Source organism: Scomber japonicus, chromosome 23 (genome assembly GCF_027409825.1).
Source record: "Scomber japonicus isolate fScoJap1 chromosome 23, fScoJap1.pri, whole genome shotgun sequence".
Taxonomy (NCBI): Eukaryota; Metazoa; Chordata; class Actinopteri; order Scombriformes; family Scombridae; genus Scomber; species Scomber japonicus.
The window spans coordinates 11,711,712-11,734,586 of record NC_070600.1 but is presented as its reverse complement, the minus strand read 5'-3'; the positions used below and the strand labels follow the sequence as shown (position 1 = coordinate 11,734,586).

Genomic DNA, 22,875 nt, shown 5'->3' with positions numbered 1-22,875 from the left:
CTCAGCACAATTTCTTTTTTGCTCTTTTTTTCAACAAGGGAGCTTTTATAGTGATCATTTTGCATAGTAATTAGAGCTGAGCAACATTCATCATTTGTTCTGATACATATCTGCAGCTGGCAAATTGCAATCAGATACAGTGGGTATCTAATCTGTGATCTCAAATCAAATTAGGTCTATTTAGACAACCTTGGGAATGGGGTGATGAAACCCTGACAGAAATTAGGGGCTGGAAATTCAATTGTGACACAATGGTTATTACTCAGATACATGGGTAACAGAGTGTGTGGGTTTTTACATTAAACAGAATAACCTGCACAAACAGGTATAAAAATATAAATCTTAAATATATATATTTTTTAAATCGACAAATACAACAAATGAATCCTTTTAAAAATCTTTCTTCCTGCTCAGGAGAACAACTCAAATATAAATATTTGAATATGGAAAAATTGCTCCTGTGTAACTTTGTCTTGATCTATGTCCTATAAGCCTTTGGCCGAATCTAAGGCGAAGAGACCTTAAGATGCTGCTTTTCTAATTATAGCTGCAGGTGGTATTTTGGAGCTGCTAGGTAATGGCAGAACCCACAGGGACAGTGGAGAATTCATCAGTGCTTATTATTAATCATCCCCCCAGCAGCGTGATGAGAGACTGGAGCTTCTATACCCACCGGACCACTCAATGTCATTCCAAATATGGGTGGAAAATTACACCCAACAGCCTTCCTTCAAAATGGACTCAGAGCAGACGTGGACTGGAATTTTTTTTTAGCTGCATACAGGTGCAAAAGAAAAAAAAATGGGGGAGAAAAACGCAAGCATGGACGCACGCATGTTTGACTACGCAAATGCATGCTTCATACACACACATGTAAGCTGTCAGTCACCTATACACACCTGCCAACATCAAAATCACCATTTTCAACACGCTGACAACTACAAAACACTGTCACTCTGCGCTAACAAATGTATAAAAATAACAAAAAACTCCATCTCTCGTCTTCTCCCTTGGACCTCCGAGGAGATGCAGCATGAGCGCGCCACAGGAAGTGTGTGTGAAGTTAACAGCACAGGGCCCCTGTTTTAAAAAGCCTCTAGAGACCTGTTAGCTGGACTGCTCATTTCAATGTGTCTGTCTCTGGGCTGGGCGAAGGCATGGACTGGCCTCTTTACAAGGCGCACACTGTCATACACCACCCCTCCAACCCCACCCACCCACACACACACACACACACACCACCACGGGTTCTTAGTTGTACGTCCATCTCAGAGATTTAACTAGACACTTTATGCTTACGTCGCTCTTCTCTCTCAGTGCTATGGCCTTTTTTTCTAGCTCCTTTGTATTTAGATGACTTATTGAGTTTACACTTACACACGCTCACACTTTTCCCTAATGCTAATGAGACCGTGTAGTGTGTATTATATGTCTAAATATATTCAATAGCTCGAGAATTTTTTTAAAACTAAAGTCAAAAAAATTTACAACTAAAATAAATAAAATAAAATATGAAATGAAAACGCAAAAAATCCTTTCAAAGACATCTGTAACGTGCATGCTCAGTAGTGCAACCTAATGCATTAAAGTAAGGTCCTGTGCTGCAATGGTTTCTCTATCTCTTTCTATCTTATCCTCTATCTGGAGGGAGTATCAACACAGATACAAGACAGTCCAACACCTTCAAATGTGTGTGAGTGATGACTGAGAGAGGCAGAGAATTGACCTTAATCAGGTGTGTGTGTATATGGGAAGAGAAGAAGAGAGTGTTGATAAATGGCGAGTGAGGCCACAGTGCTTTGATGCCGCTACAGCCACCAGCAGGAACGGTGGGGTCATGTTGTGGATGGAGGATGGGTGATGGGGATGAATGGAAGAAGTGAGGATGGGGTGGGGGTGGGAGGGGTGCTGCAGGACATGCTTCACTTTGCCACACTGAAACCCACCCTCCCACACACATACACACACACACACAAACACACATACACACACAGATGCAGACACACAGAAACACATTGGCATCTACTGCCCCGACCAAACTAACCACAGGGCTTCAGCTGCCTCCAAAATTACACACGCGCAATAATACACGCTTGCATGAAAATTCCCATCGAGCCAAAAAGGACAGCACGCATCATTACAAACCCGCGGCGTTGTCCCCCATCCTCCCCGAAGCGTGGCCCTCCGACCTCGTCTCCCACTGCTCTTTTTGGCCAACTGTCAAAGCCATCATTCACCGTGAAAAGACACGAAAGACACTTGACTCCTTTACTCCGCTGGCGCCTGACTTTCACAACTTCTTCCCCCCAACCACCACCTCCCACACCCACCCCCCACCCCTGCAGTTCATTCACCCTCAACTTGCTCTGACTGAGATGAATAACAACAGCACAATGAAACACAGATTTTAAAAAGTTTCCAAAAATGGAACTTCAAATGGGATTAGTTAGTGGTGCCTCCAGCTGAAACAACTCAGTTGAATCAATACAATAAATAACCGACAGGGGGGAACAATACTATCAAATTGGTCCTGAAGTTGGCCCGATGCAGAGAAGAAATGAACCCCATGTGTGGGTTAAAAAAATCTAAATCATTTTCTAATTGAGGGAAAGTGAGACAGAGTGACTGCATGCAAATTAGTCTTTTAAAAGTGTCCTGGTCAAAGGTTTCCCTGCTGCTGTTGGGTCTGTGGTTGGAGCGTCTGAATCTGTGTGTGAGCCTCCAACTACTGCCGAGTTAGGAGGCCCTCTGGTGGATAGAGCGCTGCCATGACACACACACACACATACGCGTGCACACACTACCCTGACTGGTCCGTACGATGCTCTAACACACACATTCTTTCCCTTTCCTTGTCTCTCTCTCTCTCTCATGCACGCTTTCTCTTTCTCTATCACACACACACAGACACACACACACACACACTCTCTCTGGCTCTCTCGCATGGCCTCACATGCCTGAATCAAGCTTTCTAATATACAAATTCAAATACCAAAGAGGAAAAACACAATAAAAAATCTAAAACCAACTAAATAAGTCAGTGTGACACATTTTCATCACTCTGCAGTCATGAGCTTCAGGCAAAACATGCTGACAGCACAACAAACTAACAAGAATTTTTTTTTACCAACACTCGTAAAACAAGATTTTACAAACAATGTTTCTTTTTTCATGTACTGAAAAACAACACAAAAAGCTTCTGAAAAATATACAACATGAAATATATTTGTGCATCCCTGCCTATGTAGAAAACCCCAGCGCTGCCTGAGAGGAGAGCAGAAGCACAGCAGAGTGGGAGAGCGAGGGGAAAACAGAGTGAGAGAGAGGGAGAGAGAGCGGCAGAGAGACGAGACGGGGGAGAAACACAACTTACCTGCTGTTGTTGCAGATGCAGCAGCTCGACTGTGCTTACTTCGCTGCTTGTGTCACCAGCGCTTGATCTCCCATCTCTACTGCCAGCCTCTAATTGGCTGCTGCTTAGGGTGCTCATTCCATTTTGACTCATTGAACTGTTGCTTATTGTCTCTGTGGCCGACTCCTGCATCATCATGATTTAAAACCTAGAAGTGATTAAGAGGCACCGGTTAGGGCTCTTCTTGTTACAATTCCCCCCCCCCCCCCCCCTTTTCCCTCCTATTTTTTTTTTTTTTTTTTACGCTTCCATTATCAAGCCCTCAGTCCCCCTCTGCAAATTAAAGCATTTAAAGAAGAGGGGGGGGAGAAGGGGGGGTTGGATGCAGGAGGAGCAATTATGCATTCATTGTGTAAATGAAGCAATACAAAGAGATGCACGTCCTGGTGCTATTTGAAATGGGAGGGGTATCTTAAATGTGGAAAACATTTTTACCCACTAAAATGTAGGCATATATCAAGGCTTTAAGATAGAAAGTTGTATTACAATTGCCATTTTTAATAAAAATACATTTGTAGGTGGAAAAAAAGACAAAAATATGCTTGAACAAATTCACAAATTAATATATACATAATTCTTAATGTCTCCATACTTTGCGACAGCCAGACACCACAGACAGAGAAACAGAAGCACAGGCACTCCTAAAATATTTTCCATCTTGAAGCTGTCAGATTTTTTGGTGTGTGTCACATCTGAATGAAGTTGCCTAATGACGCAAAGCTAATCATGCAAAATTAAAATTTGGTGGTGGGGGGGAGGAGGAGGAGGAGGAGGCACCAAATCACATGGTGCAAGCTGGTGATGAACACTATAATGGGTTTGTCATCTTTGCTGTGGCTAAATAAAATCTGCCTTGCAGGCTTCCATAGACGAGGGACGCTCATATGTCATTTATTGGCTTGAATCCCCCCCCCCCCCTCTTCTTTAATCAAACCTCATATATTCATTAATTTTGTGACTTTTTTTTTTTTTTTTTTTTTTTTTTACAAAGCAAAGCATTAAACCAGATGTTGAGCAATCAAAGCTTTTCATGGTAGATACAAGACCATTTTTAACAGCAATAAATAAATATAAGATTTATTAATTCTGTCAGCATCTATTAGACATAGAAAATTGGTGAAAAAGAGGGAAAAAAATGAGGGAAGAAAGGGGGGAAAAAAATCTATCACGAATATCACTAATGATTGTGCTAAAAACAGCATAAATTATGCATATTACCTCCTTTTCTCTCCAGTAATAAATGTTTTATCATTTTCCCCTGCATTTAATGCTCCGTGCCTTCACTGGGGCAGAGAGGAGCCCCGCCAACATCACTCGACATTCTCACAATAAATAAAAGACACCGGGACCCAACAAATGGCAACTCAGAATGGACACAACAGAATTATGGACTGCTGTCTCTATTAGGGAATCAACTGTTTTTGATACTGCACGTTTGATAAAATTACAACAATTAATATTTTTATTTTTAGAAATACTGAAACAACTCATAAAATCCATTTAAAACATTATCATTCAATTCTTATTTCAACTGTAGTCTGGCCTCTTCCACTTTAAAAATGCACACATTTAACAGCCTCACCTTTTTAATCTAGAGTCTGATAATCCACATCTATGCAACAAAAGAGGGATGAATGATCATTATTACTGTGTGTATTTGTGCCCAGCTCACATGGGTACTGTGTGTATTTTGTGGCCCAGCAAATACGGTTTTAATAGAAGTATGTACATGTCCTTCACTGTTTGTGTGTGCTTGTGTGTATGTGTCTGTGTGTGTGTGTGTGTGTTTGATGAGGGGCAGATACAGGACAGGCCTTAAAGGATGTCCACAGCCAGGATAAACAGGATCCAGGCAGAAAGAACAAACAGGGCTGAGCTGTTACACAGAGCAGGGCGACAGCTGCCTGGGACACAAGTAAATAGGGAAGAGGCCAGGACAAGGCGTGCTTGTGAACAAACAGGCCCCTGTTTAACACCGCGCCGCTCACTACTGATGGAGAGAGACACGCGGAAAAAAGACAGAGAGAGAGAGAGAGAGAGAGAGAGAGAGAGAGAGAGAGAGAGAGAGAGAGAGAGAGAGAGAGAGAGAGAGAGAGAGAAAGAGAGAGAGAGAGAGAGAGAGAGAGAGGGTGGGGGTGACAGAGAGAGAGAAAGAGAGAGTAAAAAGAGAGAGAAAAGGAGAGTGAGTGGGAGGGAGGAAGGTGGAGGTGGGGATGGGGGTGGAGGGCGTTGGTGGGGGGGGCTGGCACAATGTGACATCCAATCCGGTGATGAATCTGAGCATAAGAAACTCAAGGCTGTAGCCGAGATCAGCCGGCTAATAAGTATTCAAATTAGGCATAAATTTTACATGCCCAATGTTTAAAATATTCAGAGAAAGACTGTCTGATTGCCTTTACTACGATTTTATGAACATTCTAATGGAGCCTGGATCCCTTTTTTTTTCTTTTCCTGCTGTCTTTCTTGGATCAGCGACGGATGTTCAGAAAACTTGAAGATATATGAGACAAAGAAATAAGGATTTTTAATAACATCTGAATGCAATGCAAACTACTGCGCAAGTCCAAGGAAAATTGCTACTTTGATATTAACAGACCAATGAAATTTGCTTTTAATGTGCTTATATGTCATTACTGACATATAAAATATTAATATAAAAACAGAAAAGGGCAAAAAAAATTAAAAAGAATCACAGCTTATAGCTTGAGTTTTAAAAAAAAGTAGAATTTGGATTTTATACACAAACACTACAGGCCTTATGTCTGGATTAATCTCAGTACTATCATTTTTCCTCCCTCCTCTAAAATAGAAATCTGTGCAATATGTCTAACTGCAACATAATGATAATGCAGATATATGCAAAGTATATTCGTAGAGATCAGATGGTGCTTTAACCTTAATGACAGCGGTGAGATAAATTAATTAGCCATCTAAAGGCGGCATTCAAATCTGCCAATTAGAATGTCAATTAGAAACACAGCCAGGCTGCAATGATGAGCAGGCTACCGAGCTGCGGATGATGGAACTGTCACAGATAGACACACACACACACACACACACACACACACACACACACACACAGATACACACAGATGCACAATACTCAAGAGAGACAGATAGTGACAATACTCGGCACCTGAGGGTGTGACTGCATGTGTGTGTGTATGTGTGTGTATCTGCATTTGAGCGTGTGTTTGTATGTGTGTGTTGACCACAGGCCCACTATGCCCTATGCCCTCTCCCTGAGGGGCACCAGCCCTGACCCTGGCTCAGCCTGTCCTAAACCAACTGGGTTCAGAAGGAGCCACGCCACCCCCAGCTACAATATCAAGTGGGGTCTGCTGCTGTGCAGGCTGCTTTAATGCCGCATGAGTGAGGCTGCCGGCTTGCCCGCACGTGTGTTTGACATCCCATAAATTGCCGGTGTCCTGCATTTCAACACACCCGCCATTTGATGCTATTTCCTCAAGCCATAATCTTCCAATGAAAGAGAACCTAGACCACTTATTATCATGATCGGAAACAGAGAGGAAGGCTGTTATTGCCCTGGTAAAACGCTGGTAATTCTGTAGATGTATAGCTTTGGGAAGGGAAATGATAGTGATACTGAGTGTTTAGGTTGTGGGTTGGTGGGAAGATAGTGGGACATGCGGATAACTCGACATTCTCTAAATTTACTGTCGATCGCTGATGGCTCCAACATTTCTATTAAGGTTGAGGCTCAAAAGAAAGAAAGGCATTTCCTGATGAAGCAGGGATAGACACAGACAGACAATTTATTTGCAAAGCTTCAGACCAACTCCAGCTTTTGTCTCATTCCTTGTGCAACCATACCCATGCTTGCTATCCCTCTCCAGCTTGAGCAAATATTTATCCTACAATCTTGCACTACGCAAATCTGTCTCTTCCATCAGGTGCGGAATCTGAGAAAGGCCCCGAGATTGGGAGAATTTCTCCTCCTTCCAATAAGTGACACAACAAAGGTGTAAGGAGAATTGAGCCTTTCATTGCCTCACACACATACACACACACTCTCTCTTTTTTGCACATACACACCAAACACACACCTATCATTAAAGGGGAAAGAAGCAGCCCTCCATCTTTGTTTGCGAGCTCTAAAAGCCCTTAATGTAGCCTCATTACCTGGCCTGTCTCCCGCTCTATCATGTGCAGTAAACACACACTATGACACTGGCCATCCATCTAGTGGGAATACACAGCTTTCTGCTGTGCTCTAACACTGTCTGGGGAACACTGGGGAATTTAACACACACACACACACACACACACACACACACACACACACACGTTACGTTGTTAACACACAATGGGCTTGACACTGGTCCGTTCACAGTCTCTGGGCTATCCATTCTCAAAGTGATGTTCTCCACTGTGTCCCTATCTAGAACACTGATCCATTCCCTCATTTTATATGCATGAGTTGCAAAAAATATTTTCATTAGGTTGACAAAAAAAGAAGAAGGAAAAAAAAAAAGAAAAAAAAAAAAGAACGGTAAATCTGTGATCCCAGACGTCCGTTCATTATCAGTTCACATTTCAGGTGGCTGGCTGGAATTCTTTTGGTTTGTAAGATCCAAATAAAAAAAATAATAATAGAAATTACATTTCACAGTCTGCTGACTCCTCACAGCTCTCTGATCAAGTCGAGATATGGTTACCATTTAAAATAATCACAGATTCTGTGCTTGAGTGAAATTAATTCATCATTGCCATAAGTTACTATGCATACAAAATAAAGTAGTAACTGGGCAAGGGCAAGGGCTCACATATTCAATACTTCAGATTGCTTAATAAATCAAAATGCCACATATGTGCTGACTAAAAAAAACTGTGCTTTAAACCACTGCATTTTAAAATGATAAATCTAATCTCAGACCAAATCATGGAGAGCAAAAAAGTTTTAAATTACTTAATCAGAAGGCCTTGCATGGAATTATTCGAGGCTACCCATAAATGTATGCCTTTAACAAATCTTTGGTTATGATCATATGTTTGTTTGTACTTGGGCGTGTACTGTAATTTTTTCCTGGTAGCAAGTTGTCACAGCCCAGAGACAGCACAAGCAGTTTATTACAGGCGTCAGGTTCAAGCAGTGAGTTTGGAGTCGGAAAAACGACCACTTGGAAAGCTACATTCGACAAAACCCAGTCCCCCGGATTAAGTAAGGCAAGCCAGGCTGCCATGCCTTAGAATTAAAAGCTTCCTTTTTGGCACTAAAGGGCCACCATAAAAGAGCATTAATGACTACTTCTTATAAACCTGTGTATGGTAATGGTTTCTGCTCTCAGATAGAGGAATTTCAAAAGTGCTTCACCGGTGAATAAAGATTGCTTTGGAAAAAGGGGGCTGAAGAAATCATATTTACAAAATCAGGAGTGGGGCCAAATGAAAGGAGATGAATATGAATAATGGACTTTGCTTTTTTCAGGATTAACATTATTCAAAGCAACAGAATCAAATGTGGTTATCTCCTGTCCAATGAGCCCTACATTGAGAAAACCTCAGTCATATTTCAATTCTTCATTTGAGCTGACAATAAATTGTAGTTCTGTGATAGGAGACATTCAGTCAAGAATGTTCAGAACTTAATTCTCCTCTATTTACAATAAGGAGATGAGGCAGAATAAGATAAAAGAAAGACTATTTGCCACAGTGTGTAAGTGTCCCTGAATGGAGTGTGAGAGTGTGAGAGTCAGTGTTTGTGGAGTACAGAGAAAGAAAAAAAATGACATAGAAAACCAGAGGAAAGAGTGTAAAGTGCATGTTCAATTGTGTGGTCTGCACAATGTCTCCTTAGAATCAAATGCAAGAGGCACTCATGAATAGTGTGCATGATACTATGTTAATACAAATTCATTTTATATGAATATAAGCAGCTCTGAAATATGACAATGGATAAATAGTTATTCTACACTTTCCATCCAATTACCGGAAAAAAAGAAATAAAATATATTATATTAAAATCAATGAATCATTTAGTAAAAAAAGGGGGGAAATATTTTAAGATGAAATGTATCTCTATATTTGCCTTTGTTCAACAAAACCCCCCCAAAAAACACACATCTTAAATATATTACTGTAGCGCAGCACACCCCTAACAGAAAGAGAAAAAGAGGAGGAGAGAAACTAGTTTTCTCCTGCATTTAGGCTCGTCCCATATCATTTACATGTTCCCCATCAGCCACCTCATTCTGCTAAAGCAGGAGACAGCCCTGCCGCTGTGGGTGAGCGAGACAGTGACGAAAGCTGATCAGTCGGCTCTCATTTGCATATTTGCCAATTGCATTAATTAACTCAGCCCACCTAATCAGGGCTAATTGACCTATAAAGAGGGGAGACCTCATTGTCTCGTCCAATCATCTTTACCAAGAGTAGAGGAGGTGCGTCGGTGAATGCAGGGTACTTCCGACCTAACTGTATTTATAGACCTCGTGCGTGGAAGTGTTCCACTCAGAGAAGACACATTTTACTTTGTACACGAACTAAAGCCATCAGGACAGAGCTGCTTTGACATGGAGCCAGAGTTGGAGAACAAAAAAAGGATAAAAATGGACAAATACTATACACTGGTCCAGTGTTCTTGTGGAGGGGAGAAGGAGAAAAAAAAAATCAGAGGAGCTAATGACAGTTGCTGTAAAGCGGAGGATGGCCTGACTCTCCGGTCCTCTGGAAAGCGCAGCAGATCCAGCGGACAAGCGCAGGGAGCCAGCCGCGGCCGGCACAGCTACAGAGACATAGCTCATTGTGACGTTTCCAGTTATTTCTGGTTGATTAGGGCCATTATGTCTCCAGCTCTGATTTATGTTGTCATTCCCCCTCAGCAGTCCTGCATCGATAGATCTTAATGAATTGGTAAATAAGGGTGAAGATTGCAGTTGACAACACCGCAACATTCCTCATTCATACCAGACAAGATTTATGTAACCAATTAGGAGCATAACAGGGGGGGACTGGTCAGGAGAGAAAAATAATCTTTCCACAGGAAAATTACTAAAGTCCAACCCATGAAAAAATAGATAATAGTGTCTTTAACACTGGCTTAGTCACACTTTCTCCATGCCCGGTTGGGGACTTTAAAACTACTCTGAAGAAAGGATCCCTCCTGCTCCTCTTAGGATTAAGAAATTGATTTTGCAAAAATATACAGACACAGTGTGTACTGACTGACTGCTTCACTGTACCTCTCCTTTAAAAAAACAAAACAAACAAAAAAAAAACACACCCAAATAGTCCCTCCACATCTGAATAATGTCCAAACTAAAGATGTTGATGGAATCAACAGATTACAAATTAAGACCTCGCCAACAAAGCACCACTTTTATATGGAAATGTTCAATTCAAGAAGCCACTCTCCTCCCACCAGCCTTGCAATGAAAATGAGAAGTAAGGGGTATGTATCTGTGTGTAGGTGTGTGTGGTGGTGGTGGTGGTGGTGGGGTGGGTGGGGTGGGGGGATTACAAATCAATTGTTTGCATGTTTGATACATCAACTAAGAATTAATGATATGCATTTTTTAATAGACTCATATTTCCATTATTTAATTTTTCTGCAGTGGAGTTCGAGGAATCTGTTAGCAGACAAATAAAGGCCTCTTTGTCATTAAAAAAAAAATTCAGATAAAAGTGCTGATCATCAATAGCCAGCGACAGGCCAGGAAGACCCATAGGGTAGGAGTGAACAGAGGTGGAAAATTAAAGCAGAGTGATACGGGAGCCGGCTCCTTTCAGCCTCTCTCCCTTCAAGCACATGCAAATGAGGCCGTGCTGCTTAACTGCATCATTTATGTGGATAATAGCGGCATCATCATTACGGGAACTCAAATTAAATTACATCACAATTAGCATAACAAAGTGATTGGTTAAACTTTCAAAACAAATAACGCAGCTCCTCTAATGAACAGTGTTAATTGGCCAGTGTGCATTCTAAATAAAACATGTAGGTAACATGTGTTTTAGTTAAACAATTTTAAATTTATTTTTTTCCCCTGTTTTTTTTTCTCTTCTTTTCTCTAAACGTCATGAGACAGATGTGGAAAGAGAGAAAAAAAAACACAGGAAAAAGAAGACTCAAAACTGGATATTGCCAGGGGGATTTGTAAGCTGAAATATAAAATGTGTAGCATTTAATTTTATTGCGCTAAAGAACCTATTATGTGCCAGACTCTGGAGAACAATGTAAATTATCTGCCTTCAAAATGGAGTTTGGCCAATTCTCCATGTGAACTAATCACATAGCTCATTATGCATTAGGGTATTAAATTATGAAGAGGAGTCCCTTTCGCATTCCTGCACAAAGGCCTATGAAATGTTAATAATATGCCCACAATAGCCCAATACCATGCCTTGCTCACCCTCATCAATATTTAAGTAAACAAATTATCCCACTTGCCTTTGATAAAGATAATTAGTGCTTCACCGATTATCAGTCTTGTGACCTCTCTCCTCTTCAAACTAAGCATCTGCTCCTAAGAGTTTGGGAATTTTTTTTCTGCACCAAGAGATGGAAGAAAAACAAATAAGTCAAACTTAAAGTTAAAGCTTTGCCCTTCCAAAACACATATCTGCAACTGATTAATATTTGATTGTTATTAGCTTATGAAAGGTTACACAGTGGCTGTGCCATTTTTTCCAGCATAGTGGTTGATCTCTCTGTCCTCTTGATTTTTAATGAACAATGATTAGCTTAGCAAGCAAGTAGCAACATCTGAAAAACACCAAAAACACACCGACCAACTAGTACAGCAGCAGAAAATACCACAGTAATTGAGTTCACACACACACACACACACACACACACACACACACACACACACGTGCACGTGCCCATACAGACACGCAAACACAAAGGCGGTGCACGCACGCACATGCTCACACACACACGGGCACACACACTGAGCCATTCATCAGCACTAATTAAGCAGCAGATTAACAGAGCCTGCAGACCAATGCTGCACGGTTACACAGTGGGACGACCAGCGGGGAAGGCAGAAGACACAGCCTGGCAATAAAACACAACCATTAAACACAGCAAAGAGCCTGGAGTTGACTACAGATGACATAGGAGTGATGGATGGATGGATAGATGAATGATGGATGGATGAATGGGTAGATGGACAGAGTCTGCCTGACTTTTTTTCTTTCTTTCTTTTTTTTTTTTTTACCTGAAGGTGAGGAGTGCCAGAGAGCTTGACCAGAGAACAGAGTGCTTGCCTCTGCCACTGCCGAGGGTGTCTAGCAGCAACGGCCGCAAGTCGACTGGTGTCACCGCGTGGAGAGGCAACACTATCTGTGTCATCACTCCAGCCGTGTTTATGGGGGATGGCATCATAAACAAGCCAGCTCCCCCCCGCCACCCGCCACCCAGCCCCCGCCCCAGTTCCCCCTGCTCCCTCTCTCTCCTCTCTTCTCCTCTGCTCTCTTCTCTCTCTCTCGCCACCTCACCACCACCACCGTGCCATTCATGCATACTTAAATCACCCTCGCCCCATTAAAAAAAAAGAAAGCCCAGACGCCTCTCCTGACAATTATTCTATCATTTCCAGTTGTCACCGGGGCAATTACCGACCGGGGCCCCCTGTGCGGGTCGGACATGCAGGCCCGGTGGAGAGGCTTGAGCTGGGGGAGAGAGGGAAAAGAGTGGGAGAGAGGACAGCGGAGGGAGTGTGTGTGTATGTGTGTGTGTGTGTGTGTGTGGATATGTGTGTGTGCATGAGTGTGAACGGAAGGGGGGTAGTGTACAAAATGGAAATTTATGACAGAGACACGGTGGCTTCTTTCTCTCTCCTCACTGGAAATAATTAGACCATCATTTCTTATGCTCGCCACTGATGAAATATATCACAATTACTGGAAAACACTACTTATCATTTCATTCCCCATTTTTCTGGAAATGAGAGACATGACAATTATTAGTTTGGTCTCTATTTTGCTGTCTTGATTTAGGGAATGACCTTCAACTTTTTTTCAATTTTATCTATATCAATTACTTTTTTCAAGTAAGTAAAACGTGGTTCTGTACACATTTGGGTGCAGATGTGTAACAGCGACTGTGTGTGTAGGTGCTCTGTGTGTGTGGGTGGGTCCTGTGTGTGAATGAGAGAGCGTGTGTGTGAGTGTGTGAGAGGGGATCTTCATACGGGGAGTGCTGTGACTCCTCGCAGGATGCTCGGCGGCTCTCCCCCTGCACCTCGCCTGCATGCTTCCCAGGCAGCTCGCGCTGTTCTCCCTCTAATCGCACATCTGCTTCTCTGAACACTCTCTCTCTCTGTGTCTCTCTCTCTAATGCAAGTGCACACACGCATACACACACATACACACTGCCAGACTGGCTCTCTACTTTGCTCTACGTAGCCGGCATCGCTGAGTCGAGAGGGAAGCGGGGAGCAGAAGCAGGGCTGGAGGACGCCCCTACGAGAAGTGCATTCGCTGCTAAAGGTATGTGTCTGGCTTTATTCTAGTGTGGTTCAGTGCTTTTCTCTTCAGCTCTGATTGTGTGCATGTCAAAGTGTGTGTGTGCAGATGTAAAGAGTCTGAATGGGATTAGTGAAGGGCTGAGCGGCAGTTTGTAGCCTCCACACCGTGCTCTGGCAGAGTGTATAGGGCTCTTAAAAACAATTAGCCGTATCACATCCATGCATTACCAAGTAACGCTATCACAAAGCACTGCTGCGAGACCACAAGTACACATCCAAACAAGGTCATAAACAGTCTATGACTGCAAAAGAGAGAAGTAGACAGTGACAGATAAAATGACCTACCTTTTAAACAATGAGAGAGAAATCCACTCTCCCCGATAAGAAGCATTTGAAGAAGTATTCTCAGAAGCCTGGAAGCACTAGTGTGTATCAAAAATGAAGAGAGGAGGAAAAATGCCACTAGTAGAAAACAGAGCAAGTAGAACAAAAAAAAGGAGAAAAGAAAAAAAAGTAGAGAGAAACTAGCTGACGCTTACTGTCAAAGACATCACCAGAGAAGTATTTACAGCGGTATTTACAGTAGTGCGAGGGGAGAGCACCTCTGCCTGGTCACGTCTGAGAGACAGTTGCCGTTTCAGTGCTGCCTAATTAAAACAAGTCAGGCAGCCCCGCTGGATTGTTTTGACGCCTGAGGACCAATAGTACACAAAAACCAGTGGCTTGATCGGTGGGGTAGGGGGGCTGGTCGTGGGGAGCGGAGAGGAGGGGGCGGAGGGTGGTGAGAGTTGGCAATGGGATGGTGTGTGTGTGGGGGGGGTGTAACTGCGTGTGCCTGTGTGTGTGTGTATAGGTGGTGGTGGTGGTGAGGGGGGGTTCAGAAGAGGCGTTTTGTAGAGGAATCTGCGCGGGGAGGGAGACCACAAAGGTTCAGAACTGGGGAGACCTCCAAACACTGAATGCTTGCTTCACTTTTTCTTAGACAGAATGCTTAGATTATGCTTTTTGGGACTCCTTTCCTATCATCACTGTTTACTCTCTAAATACCTTTTTAGGACAACCGTGAAACACTGTGCCTGGCCAAATTCTAAATTCAAATCTCAACATACAAAAGAAAGTGGAAGATATAAAAAATTTAAAAAGTGAAAGACACGAGCTGACAAACCTTTTTCACAGCTTTTCCCCCTTCAGCCACAATTTTTAAAGCTCGGTTTACCACTTGATAAAAGGCAAATGTGTCTGTACAGATGTCTTACACGAGGATTCAGACATTTGAACAAGTCTCGCCTAATGAATTAGTACAGTATCTCGAACTGGAACCGCAAAAACCGCCGGTCCCCACCGCTCACGAAGGAAGCCGATGAAAGCTGACGGGAGCTGAATTAAGCTGGGCTCAGATGTGCTGAATGTGATGTATCGACATGTTCCCCCCCCACTGTAAACAATGCACACAAGGCAATGAGATGGAACATTTAGGGCTAATGGTGTTTGCTAATCCCTGTGTCTTTTTTTATTTCCCTCTTTCTCTCTCTCTCTCTCTCTCTCTCTCTCCCTCTCTCTTGCTCTCTCTCTCCCTTGCATGCCACAGATGTTTTTCTTAGTTGCTCCAACAGACAGGAATCTACTGGCAAGAAGAAAGACTCGGTCTTCCCCAGGAGAGAGGAGTACAAAGCCCCCAGTCTGCTCACAGCAGATGCAGAAAGCCAGTCCATCTGCCACCAGCTCGCTGTGCCACATGGGCCTGAGAGATTTAATACAAGATGGGACTTTTTCTTTTTTCTTTTTTACATCTGCCTACATAAGTTTGTGCAATATACACAGAATCAAATACAAACATACACCCAAATCTGGCAGAGATGCCACTCCAAAATTAAATTCACACTTACACTAACAGACACACGCATATGCAGGAATACAAGGAGCCACAGCATGAGGTTATGGGGAGTGCAAGAATTTAAAGAGAGGCACCCAGGGCAACTATGACTGATTTATTTAGGAAAAGATGTAGCCCCTAACGCGGGGTAAAGACCACTTGAACTCGCAGCTCTGAGCGGTGCACTGGCATGATTTAACAGGCTTTGAATAGCACATTATCTCCCCGGCTCCGCTGGAGCATATTTCAGCCATATGATATCATTATTAAGAGACCAACACAGACCAAAAGATGTAGCATTTTCATTAGTGTCAGCTGTCTGAGCTCTGAGGCAGGAAGGGTAAACACTAAACAATCATGGCAGAGTGAGTGCGAGAGACAGCGGGAGTTTAAGCAAAGCGCAAGAGAGACAGGAGATGACAAAAGTGCAAAAGCAAGCAAAAGAGAGAAAAAAAAGCGACAGAGAGAAGCAAAGGGGGCTAACATTAAACAACTGCTGTTAATTGCTCTAAGCATCCACATTATGCTGGCAATTTCTCCCATTTCTCTTTCAGCACTAAGGGCTTCAGGCTAGAAAGCTCCTTCAACCCCTTTAATAAACTACTCAGAGTGCCTCACTGGAAAAGACAAACAAGAGGCCCCTGGCCCTTAGAAACATTCACTTCACTAGGGGGAATGCTATGCCTATTTCTACACATCTGTGACAATTGTGTGCCTCCTCCCTTCAGGTATTTATTCCCCATGTCTCTTCTTCCAGTGCTTTCTGCTGCCAAGGTCAACGGAGACAAACAGGCCCACCAGCGTCTTGATGTGGTGGCAGCAGAACAGTGAGAGGAGAAAGAGAGTGAAAAGGGGGGGGGTGGGACAGACATGTGTAGCGGGTACAGTGGGGAGGGGTGGTGGTGGTGGCAGCAGCTGGTTACCAACCCTGGCAAGAGCAGCAGTGGGGGAGCGGTGGATCTCTGAAGCAGAGCACTGCCGTGGCAACGATAGCGATGGATGTTGCTTCCCATCTCCTGGCACTGATATCATTTCTATAGTTTACACACACACTCTACCACTAACTATTAATTTTCAATTAAAGCCACCATGAAGTGTGCTGCCTCAGGGGCATTTAACAAAGTCTTCACAGTGGTTTCCCCCAGTTGTTTCTACTCCCATCACTGCAGCACCACAAAGTACATGCATTGTGGCTTCTCTGTTATTGTGAGGGGTGTATTTAATGGTACCCAAGTGCCAAGAGCATCAATGATGTTCACTTTCTGTTGGGAGGCTATCCATTTGTCTTGCCCCCACCCCCCCTCGTCCATTCTCACTTTTAAGAGGCAGTCAGACAAATTGAAGTGATTCTACCATCTGCTAAAATATGCTGAGCTGCTCCTAACAACTCTCACACGGTGATAACCAGTGTTTCCAAAGAACAAAACACCACACATATGAAATAGAGCGCACACATCAGCCATATTCATTAGTTGCCACACAAATGTTCCACAAGCACAATTCATGAGCCACTTAGCCCTGCCTACTAAAAAAAAAAAGAAAAGCCAAGCAAAGCTTAGGGGGTAAGGCTCTGTTTATTCCTGGGCAATGTTGATCACACGATATGTTGCTTATGGCCAGAGAGCAGAGACCATTACGGACCGGTGATTATATAAGTGGTTGGAAGGCAGCACCATTTTAATTTACTGTACTAAAGCACCAGGGTATCCATGGCAACTTGCCTTGTGCTGTGCATTCAGAAAATCCGTAATGAAATGCCTATTAAGTGGCTGATAATGATAGTGTCCAAATATATTAGCATATGTATTTCACTGCAAAAAAATAAAAAGTAAAAATAAGAGAGCAAAGAATAAAAGAAGAGAGGGGCCTGATTACTGCAATCACAACTAATGATTCTGTTTGGTTTGTAGACTGAAAAAGTGCAGTTATTTTAGAAAATATGCAATTTTTTAATAAGTGAATAAGACATAAATGCAAAGTGTTATGTATACAGTATATGTATTGTAGTATAAGTATTGCTTTTAATAAAACTTATACAAGGAAATAAAAGTTGTAGCAGAGGGTGTGAATTGAGGGCTCAGTGCTTTCCTCTGGGAGTCTCCACATGTGACTTCCATTTGCGACTTTGGCTGAGTGCCCAACAGGACATCCCTGAGAGAGTGTTTGCTTGACTCAATATCAACAGCCCAAGTAAGCGGCTGTGGGGGAGACTCTCCGGCCAAGCCTGGCCTCGGGTTCCTATTGAAAATAAACCAGGCTGTACATTCAGTGGGCCCAGAAATATCAACACGCACTGCAAGGAGCCACGTATAGCACTCAGCAGCGTTCCGCTGGTGCCTCTCCAAGGCTTAATGATACCTGCACCTCCCCTCCAGCTGCTTCTACCGATGCTGCTGCTGCACACAGACGGCAGGCGGGCGGGACTTTAAGTATACATTACAGCAGAAAAATAAAAAGAGATCGAAATGACAGAAGTCAGACAGTTCAAGCTGACCAGGCCTCTTGAAAGAAGGAGCTGGTAGACTAGCGACAGACACTCCAGGTTAAATTGGCCCTCCTGTGCCTCCTCTTATTTTCCCACAACCACAGCTGCCTCTAAACCTCCCCCCTTTCCAAAAAAAAAAAAGAAGCTTTTCTTCAAAAGCGTATTTGAATTAAACGAGTTGCTGAAATCAAAGGCTCGGCTGAGCCGGGTAAATTTAAACAAGCAAGTGCGGCTCACAGCAGTTTACCTGTTATACAGCAGATTGGAATTAGATGAAAGAGTAGAGCATGGCAGACAACTTCCCTTTTTTCACAGTAATAGATATTATCATATGGTAAAGGTAGCTGCAGTTTAAATGAGATTCCCACTCAGAGAAAATCACATGCAACTGAGTTGTTGTTTTTAATGTTCATCGCCACTGAGATCATAAAGATTAAGGAAAAGCTTTTTTAAAAAAAGAAGTGAGATACAATAGTCGTTTCACGCATTCAGATTTCCTTTTAGGAGATGAATCTGAAACCCATTTATGACAGTGATCTGTAGTGTCTAAGGATCCCACAGCACCAGCTCTGCCAAAGAGATTATCATTCCCAGAACCATGGCTACACAGTTGAATGGCAGCAAGACAAGCTCCACTGGCAGTCAAAAGAGCACAACACCTGTATATGCTATGCAGCAACCACTATCTAAGGTCCAAGGAATCCTGTCAATGCATTTGCAAGTAGCAATGAAAAATAATTCCATGCGGGATGACAGAAAAATTAAACACTGACCATGAGTTAGATAATGGAGAAAGTTTGGGAATCATCTCCAGAAGCTATTGAAATATGGAGCCTTCTGTTTTTTGGCCTGGAGAGTGGACTTCAGAGTCCTCTGATTACCTCGGCCTTCTGACTTACTGCTGACACAGTGGCTATCCATTCATGACTAAAACACCATTCAGCTACACACCAGTTACACCTAAAAAAAACCCTGATCAAATTAATTCAGGAAAATGGCATTCCAGCAAAGAATAATAAACTCATTATATGGAAATTTCAAACTCTTCTATTCTCCACACCGCGGCTAATTCAAACCTAATTTTTACTAGCCACTAATTTGAGGGCGAAGGGCGGGGGATAGGAATTACATCTGGAGGTAATTCATCGTGTGGAACTGAGCCCAGTGGAGGCTATGATACCCCCCTCCATCCCCCTACCAAAAAAAAAAAGAAAGAAAATAGAGACAGACAAGACAGAGAAGGAACTATTTAGGAGAGTGGAACTTCCGGAGCACTGAAATGACACTTTTCACAAAAATGTTTTCATTGTGCTGTCACCAGACACGGGCTGGAGAGGATATAGGTGCTGCAGGCACAGGCAGAGTAACAGACACTGATAAATAAGGGGGAGAGAGAGAGAGAGTGAGAGAGAGAGAGAGAGAGAGAGAGAGAGAGAGAGAGAGAGAGAGAGAGAGAGAGAGAGAGAGAGAGAGAGAGAGAGAGAGAGAGAGAGAGAGAGAGAGAGAGAGAGAGAGAGAGAGAGAGAGAGAGAGAGAGCTCCTCCAGACAGCTGCACTGGTTCAGGACTTAGTAAATAGCCAAAGATGTTGAGTTTAAGAATGGGTGTGAGCGGGAGAGTTCATTTTGACTCTACAGTTGGGTGTTATGCCCGCTCTAAAAGGCTCAGAGTTTATGAGGACGTCTCCCTCTCAAGTGACCAGCTACATCTGGCTGGCCTAAGTGGCTTGCCTAATAAATGGCACACTTTGCCCAATGATCTGCAGTTTCAAAGCACAGAGTAAAGGATATCCAGCTGTATCAATTTCACTGCATACGCAGACTTAACAGTTGTTTGCAAGAAAGTATTTGTACGAACACTATTATCAAAAGTGGAGGAGAGGACTTGAAATTTCTGTTTGTCATGGAGTGGGCACACAGCATTTCAAAGCCATTTTTTCTTAATTACACTGACAGAATGACAAAGTCACACTGAAAAAGTAGAGAGAGCGAAATATAAAGTTTAGCTCCCAACAATCAGGCACAGTAAAAAATCCCCGCGGGAGGACATTAACATGTGATAGAGAAACTTGCCTCAGTCCCTTCCACACCAGAACCCCCCTGCTCTCCACTTCCATCCTTTGCCACCCCTCCAACACTAAATGTGTTTTCCAAATGAAAATAAACGGACTCCGACCGGTTTGAGGCAGTCATACTCTGGAATATGAGATCAAATAAAGGTTTCTGTGGAGACTGAAAGGAGAAATGAAATGGCTTCTGAGGGGAGATGTACCGAGTAATAAAATTACTCCTTTATATCTTCCTAAACAGCACATGTTCCCCTGGAGAGGGTGAGGGCTTCACTTTGGTCAAAGACAAGTATGCAAGTGGCAATTTTTCCTTCAAGGAAGATTCCCCGATACACTTCTTGAGACTTGGCGCACTGCAATTTTCTTGAAAACGAGAAACTATTTCAGCAACAAGTTAAGCGGAACTTTGGAAGTTTCACTTTGATGATGTGCTGGTACACGCTGTCATTGAAAGGTATGTTCCATTAAATTGGAACAGCAAGATGATTCATAAGCCTATTGCTTTTCAATGAGTTCAAACTAGGCTGAAATGTTCAGATGAACAGTTGTATTTTATACTAACACATGCAGCTGGCTTGGAACTGACCATGATGTACCACAAACAGTGAATCATCTTTGGGATGAAAAATGTCACTACTTTGAAATTGGTTAGCAATTCCAGTTATACAAGCACCATTCCATTTGGCATTGGGGGAAATTTACAACAAAAGTATGAATCTAACTACTTAAAATCCTGCAATTGATTTGTATTCTTAAAAAGCTGGTCACAATAATATTCAGATGGACTTTTTCGCTATGGCAGAGGGGCTATATTAGAGGAAATTTGCAATTGGAGAGAATACATTATAATTCATTATACAGTAGCTATTAAACCTTCAGTAAAAATGCTTTAGTACAAGGATTGAGCCACTTATCAGACCTACTCACTACCTTTAAAAGCTGTCCATGTTCAGTGCTCTGAGTGGCAAAAAAGCAATCGCTGATGACTTTGAAAATAGGACTAGATGTACAATTTATCAAAACAGAAATGGCTGGCAGGAATTTCAGAGAATCAAGGGTTGTAACTGTTTGCTCAAAATCACAGGAGAAAGGAAGACTGCAAATTGCGGAATTAAAAAAAGAAAAAAAAAGAAATTCACCAACACAAATTTTAAAAAGTTATCAATAGAGTGGTTTGTCAAAAACACCTTTAAGACATTTTCATTTTTAAAATGTATTGATCACAGAGTTGATTAATTTTATGTGTACCTTTCCAATACTACATTTTAATGTGTTCTCTAAACAAGGTTAGGTCTAAGACAATGATACAAGAAATGAGATAAATTACTTACAGATGCACATAAGTATCCCTGTTTCCGTTTGTTTTACATGGTCGTGGCATGTAATTAAGTGGTTTACACCAGGTTGATGATGTTTATGCTGTGACTATAAATTAATTTTCTGGCGTCAACATAATATGGAACTTTTATTTTCAGTGACAAATTGCAAGACTGCTGTTTACAAACATATACAAGTAGAGAGCAGACTCATTAGAGAGGCCCCAAAAATAGTGTGCCGGAGCGTGCATCGCTAGCTTGAGACACTTGTCAAGCTATCATCATGGCTGACTATTAATTTACACAAAGTCACCCAATTATACTTAGAGGCAACATTTTCAACGCGTTTGCGAACTTGAGAAACATCATTAACTTTCTCTCTATATTGCATTTTGCCCCTGTCGAAGCCTGTTGCCAGCTCTTCAGGAGGACGTATGGCAAAGGGGATGTAACTGACAGCTTAAAAGTACCTATCAGCTGCCTGTGAGACATCTCCCTGCACATCCAGCTCTGAACCTTCCCAAACAAACAGGAGGCTCCACTTCAAATACATAGCAAGACTATTAGGTAATCTTCTCCTTTGTTCACTCTCCCTGAGCCTTGGTGACTAACCTCAATCCCTCCCTGTTCAACCTCCTGCTTTCAAGCTGACAACACAACACTTATTGCTGCCAGCACTAAGTGTGTACTATGATGAATGGATAGAAATGATCTGTAAATATACACATCATCTTCTTATGTATTCAAATGGGTTGTATTTATTGTGTTATGATGACAGTGCCAGTACAGTTTTAAAACGAGAGGGAAAAGAGATGGGGAGGACGGCAGCACAAGGGCTCTTTGTTTTTGGGACGGGACAAATCTGAGGTTTCCTTTTGGATATTCAATATCCTGCAAGGTACCAAACAGAGTTACAGTAGTCTAGTGTCTGGGCTTTTTCTTTTTTTTTTTTTTCAAGGGGAGGGCTGCAGAGTCTTGCTACGTGTGTCTGTGAATTGTTGCATGCTTCTTAGTCAATTGCTGTGTGGCTTGCGTGAGTCGCTTCCAACAAAGCCTGGGAAATCAATCAATCTGCGAAGAAATACTTCTTATGCCAGATGTGGCACTTGAAAAAAAAAAAAAAAAGGACTTAAAAAGACTTGCTTGTATTAGGGACTCTAAGGGTCCAAACAGTATAAAACCATGTTGAAATGAAATATTTATTACAAATGAATCAAGCTGTCAAAATGCTACCTACTCCAATTTGAATTTCTGCTTGTTATTCTAGGTGGCTTCTCTAAGGCGTAGCA

General features: G+C 42.4%; 1 protein-coding gene across 6 annotated transcripts in view; it reads right to left on the bottom strand.

The window, feature by feature from the left end:
• The window catches only part of foxp2 (forkhead box P2), a 104,645-nt gene that overhangs the window by 59,293 nt on the left and 22,477 nt on the right, over positions 1-22,875 (bottom strand). For 4 of the 6 annotated variants that reach the window (XM_053314119.1, XM_053314123.1, XM_053314120.1 and 1 more), the window contains exon 4: positions 3,374-3,560. The exons of 1 other annotated variant lie outside the window; for it this stretch is intronic. In XM_053314119.1, the coding sequence (XP_053170094.1) occupies positions 3,374-3,550 (177 nt within the window). In that variant the 5' untranslated portion in view covers positions 3,551-3,560. Of the gene's footprint in view, positions 1-3,373; positions 3,994-22,875 lie in introns of those variants that run through there. One more of the 6 variants, XM_053314122.1, reaches the window with a different exon arrangement.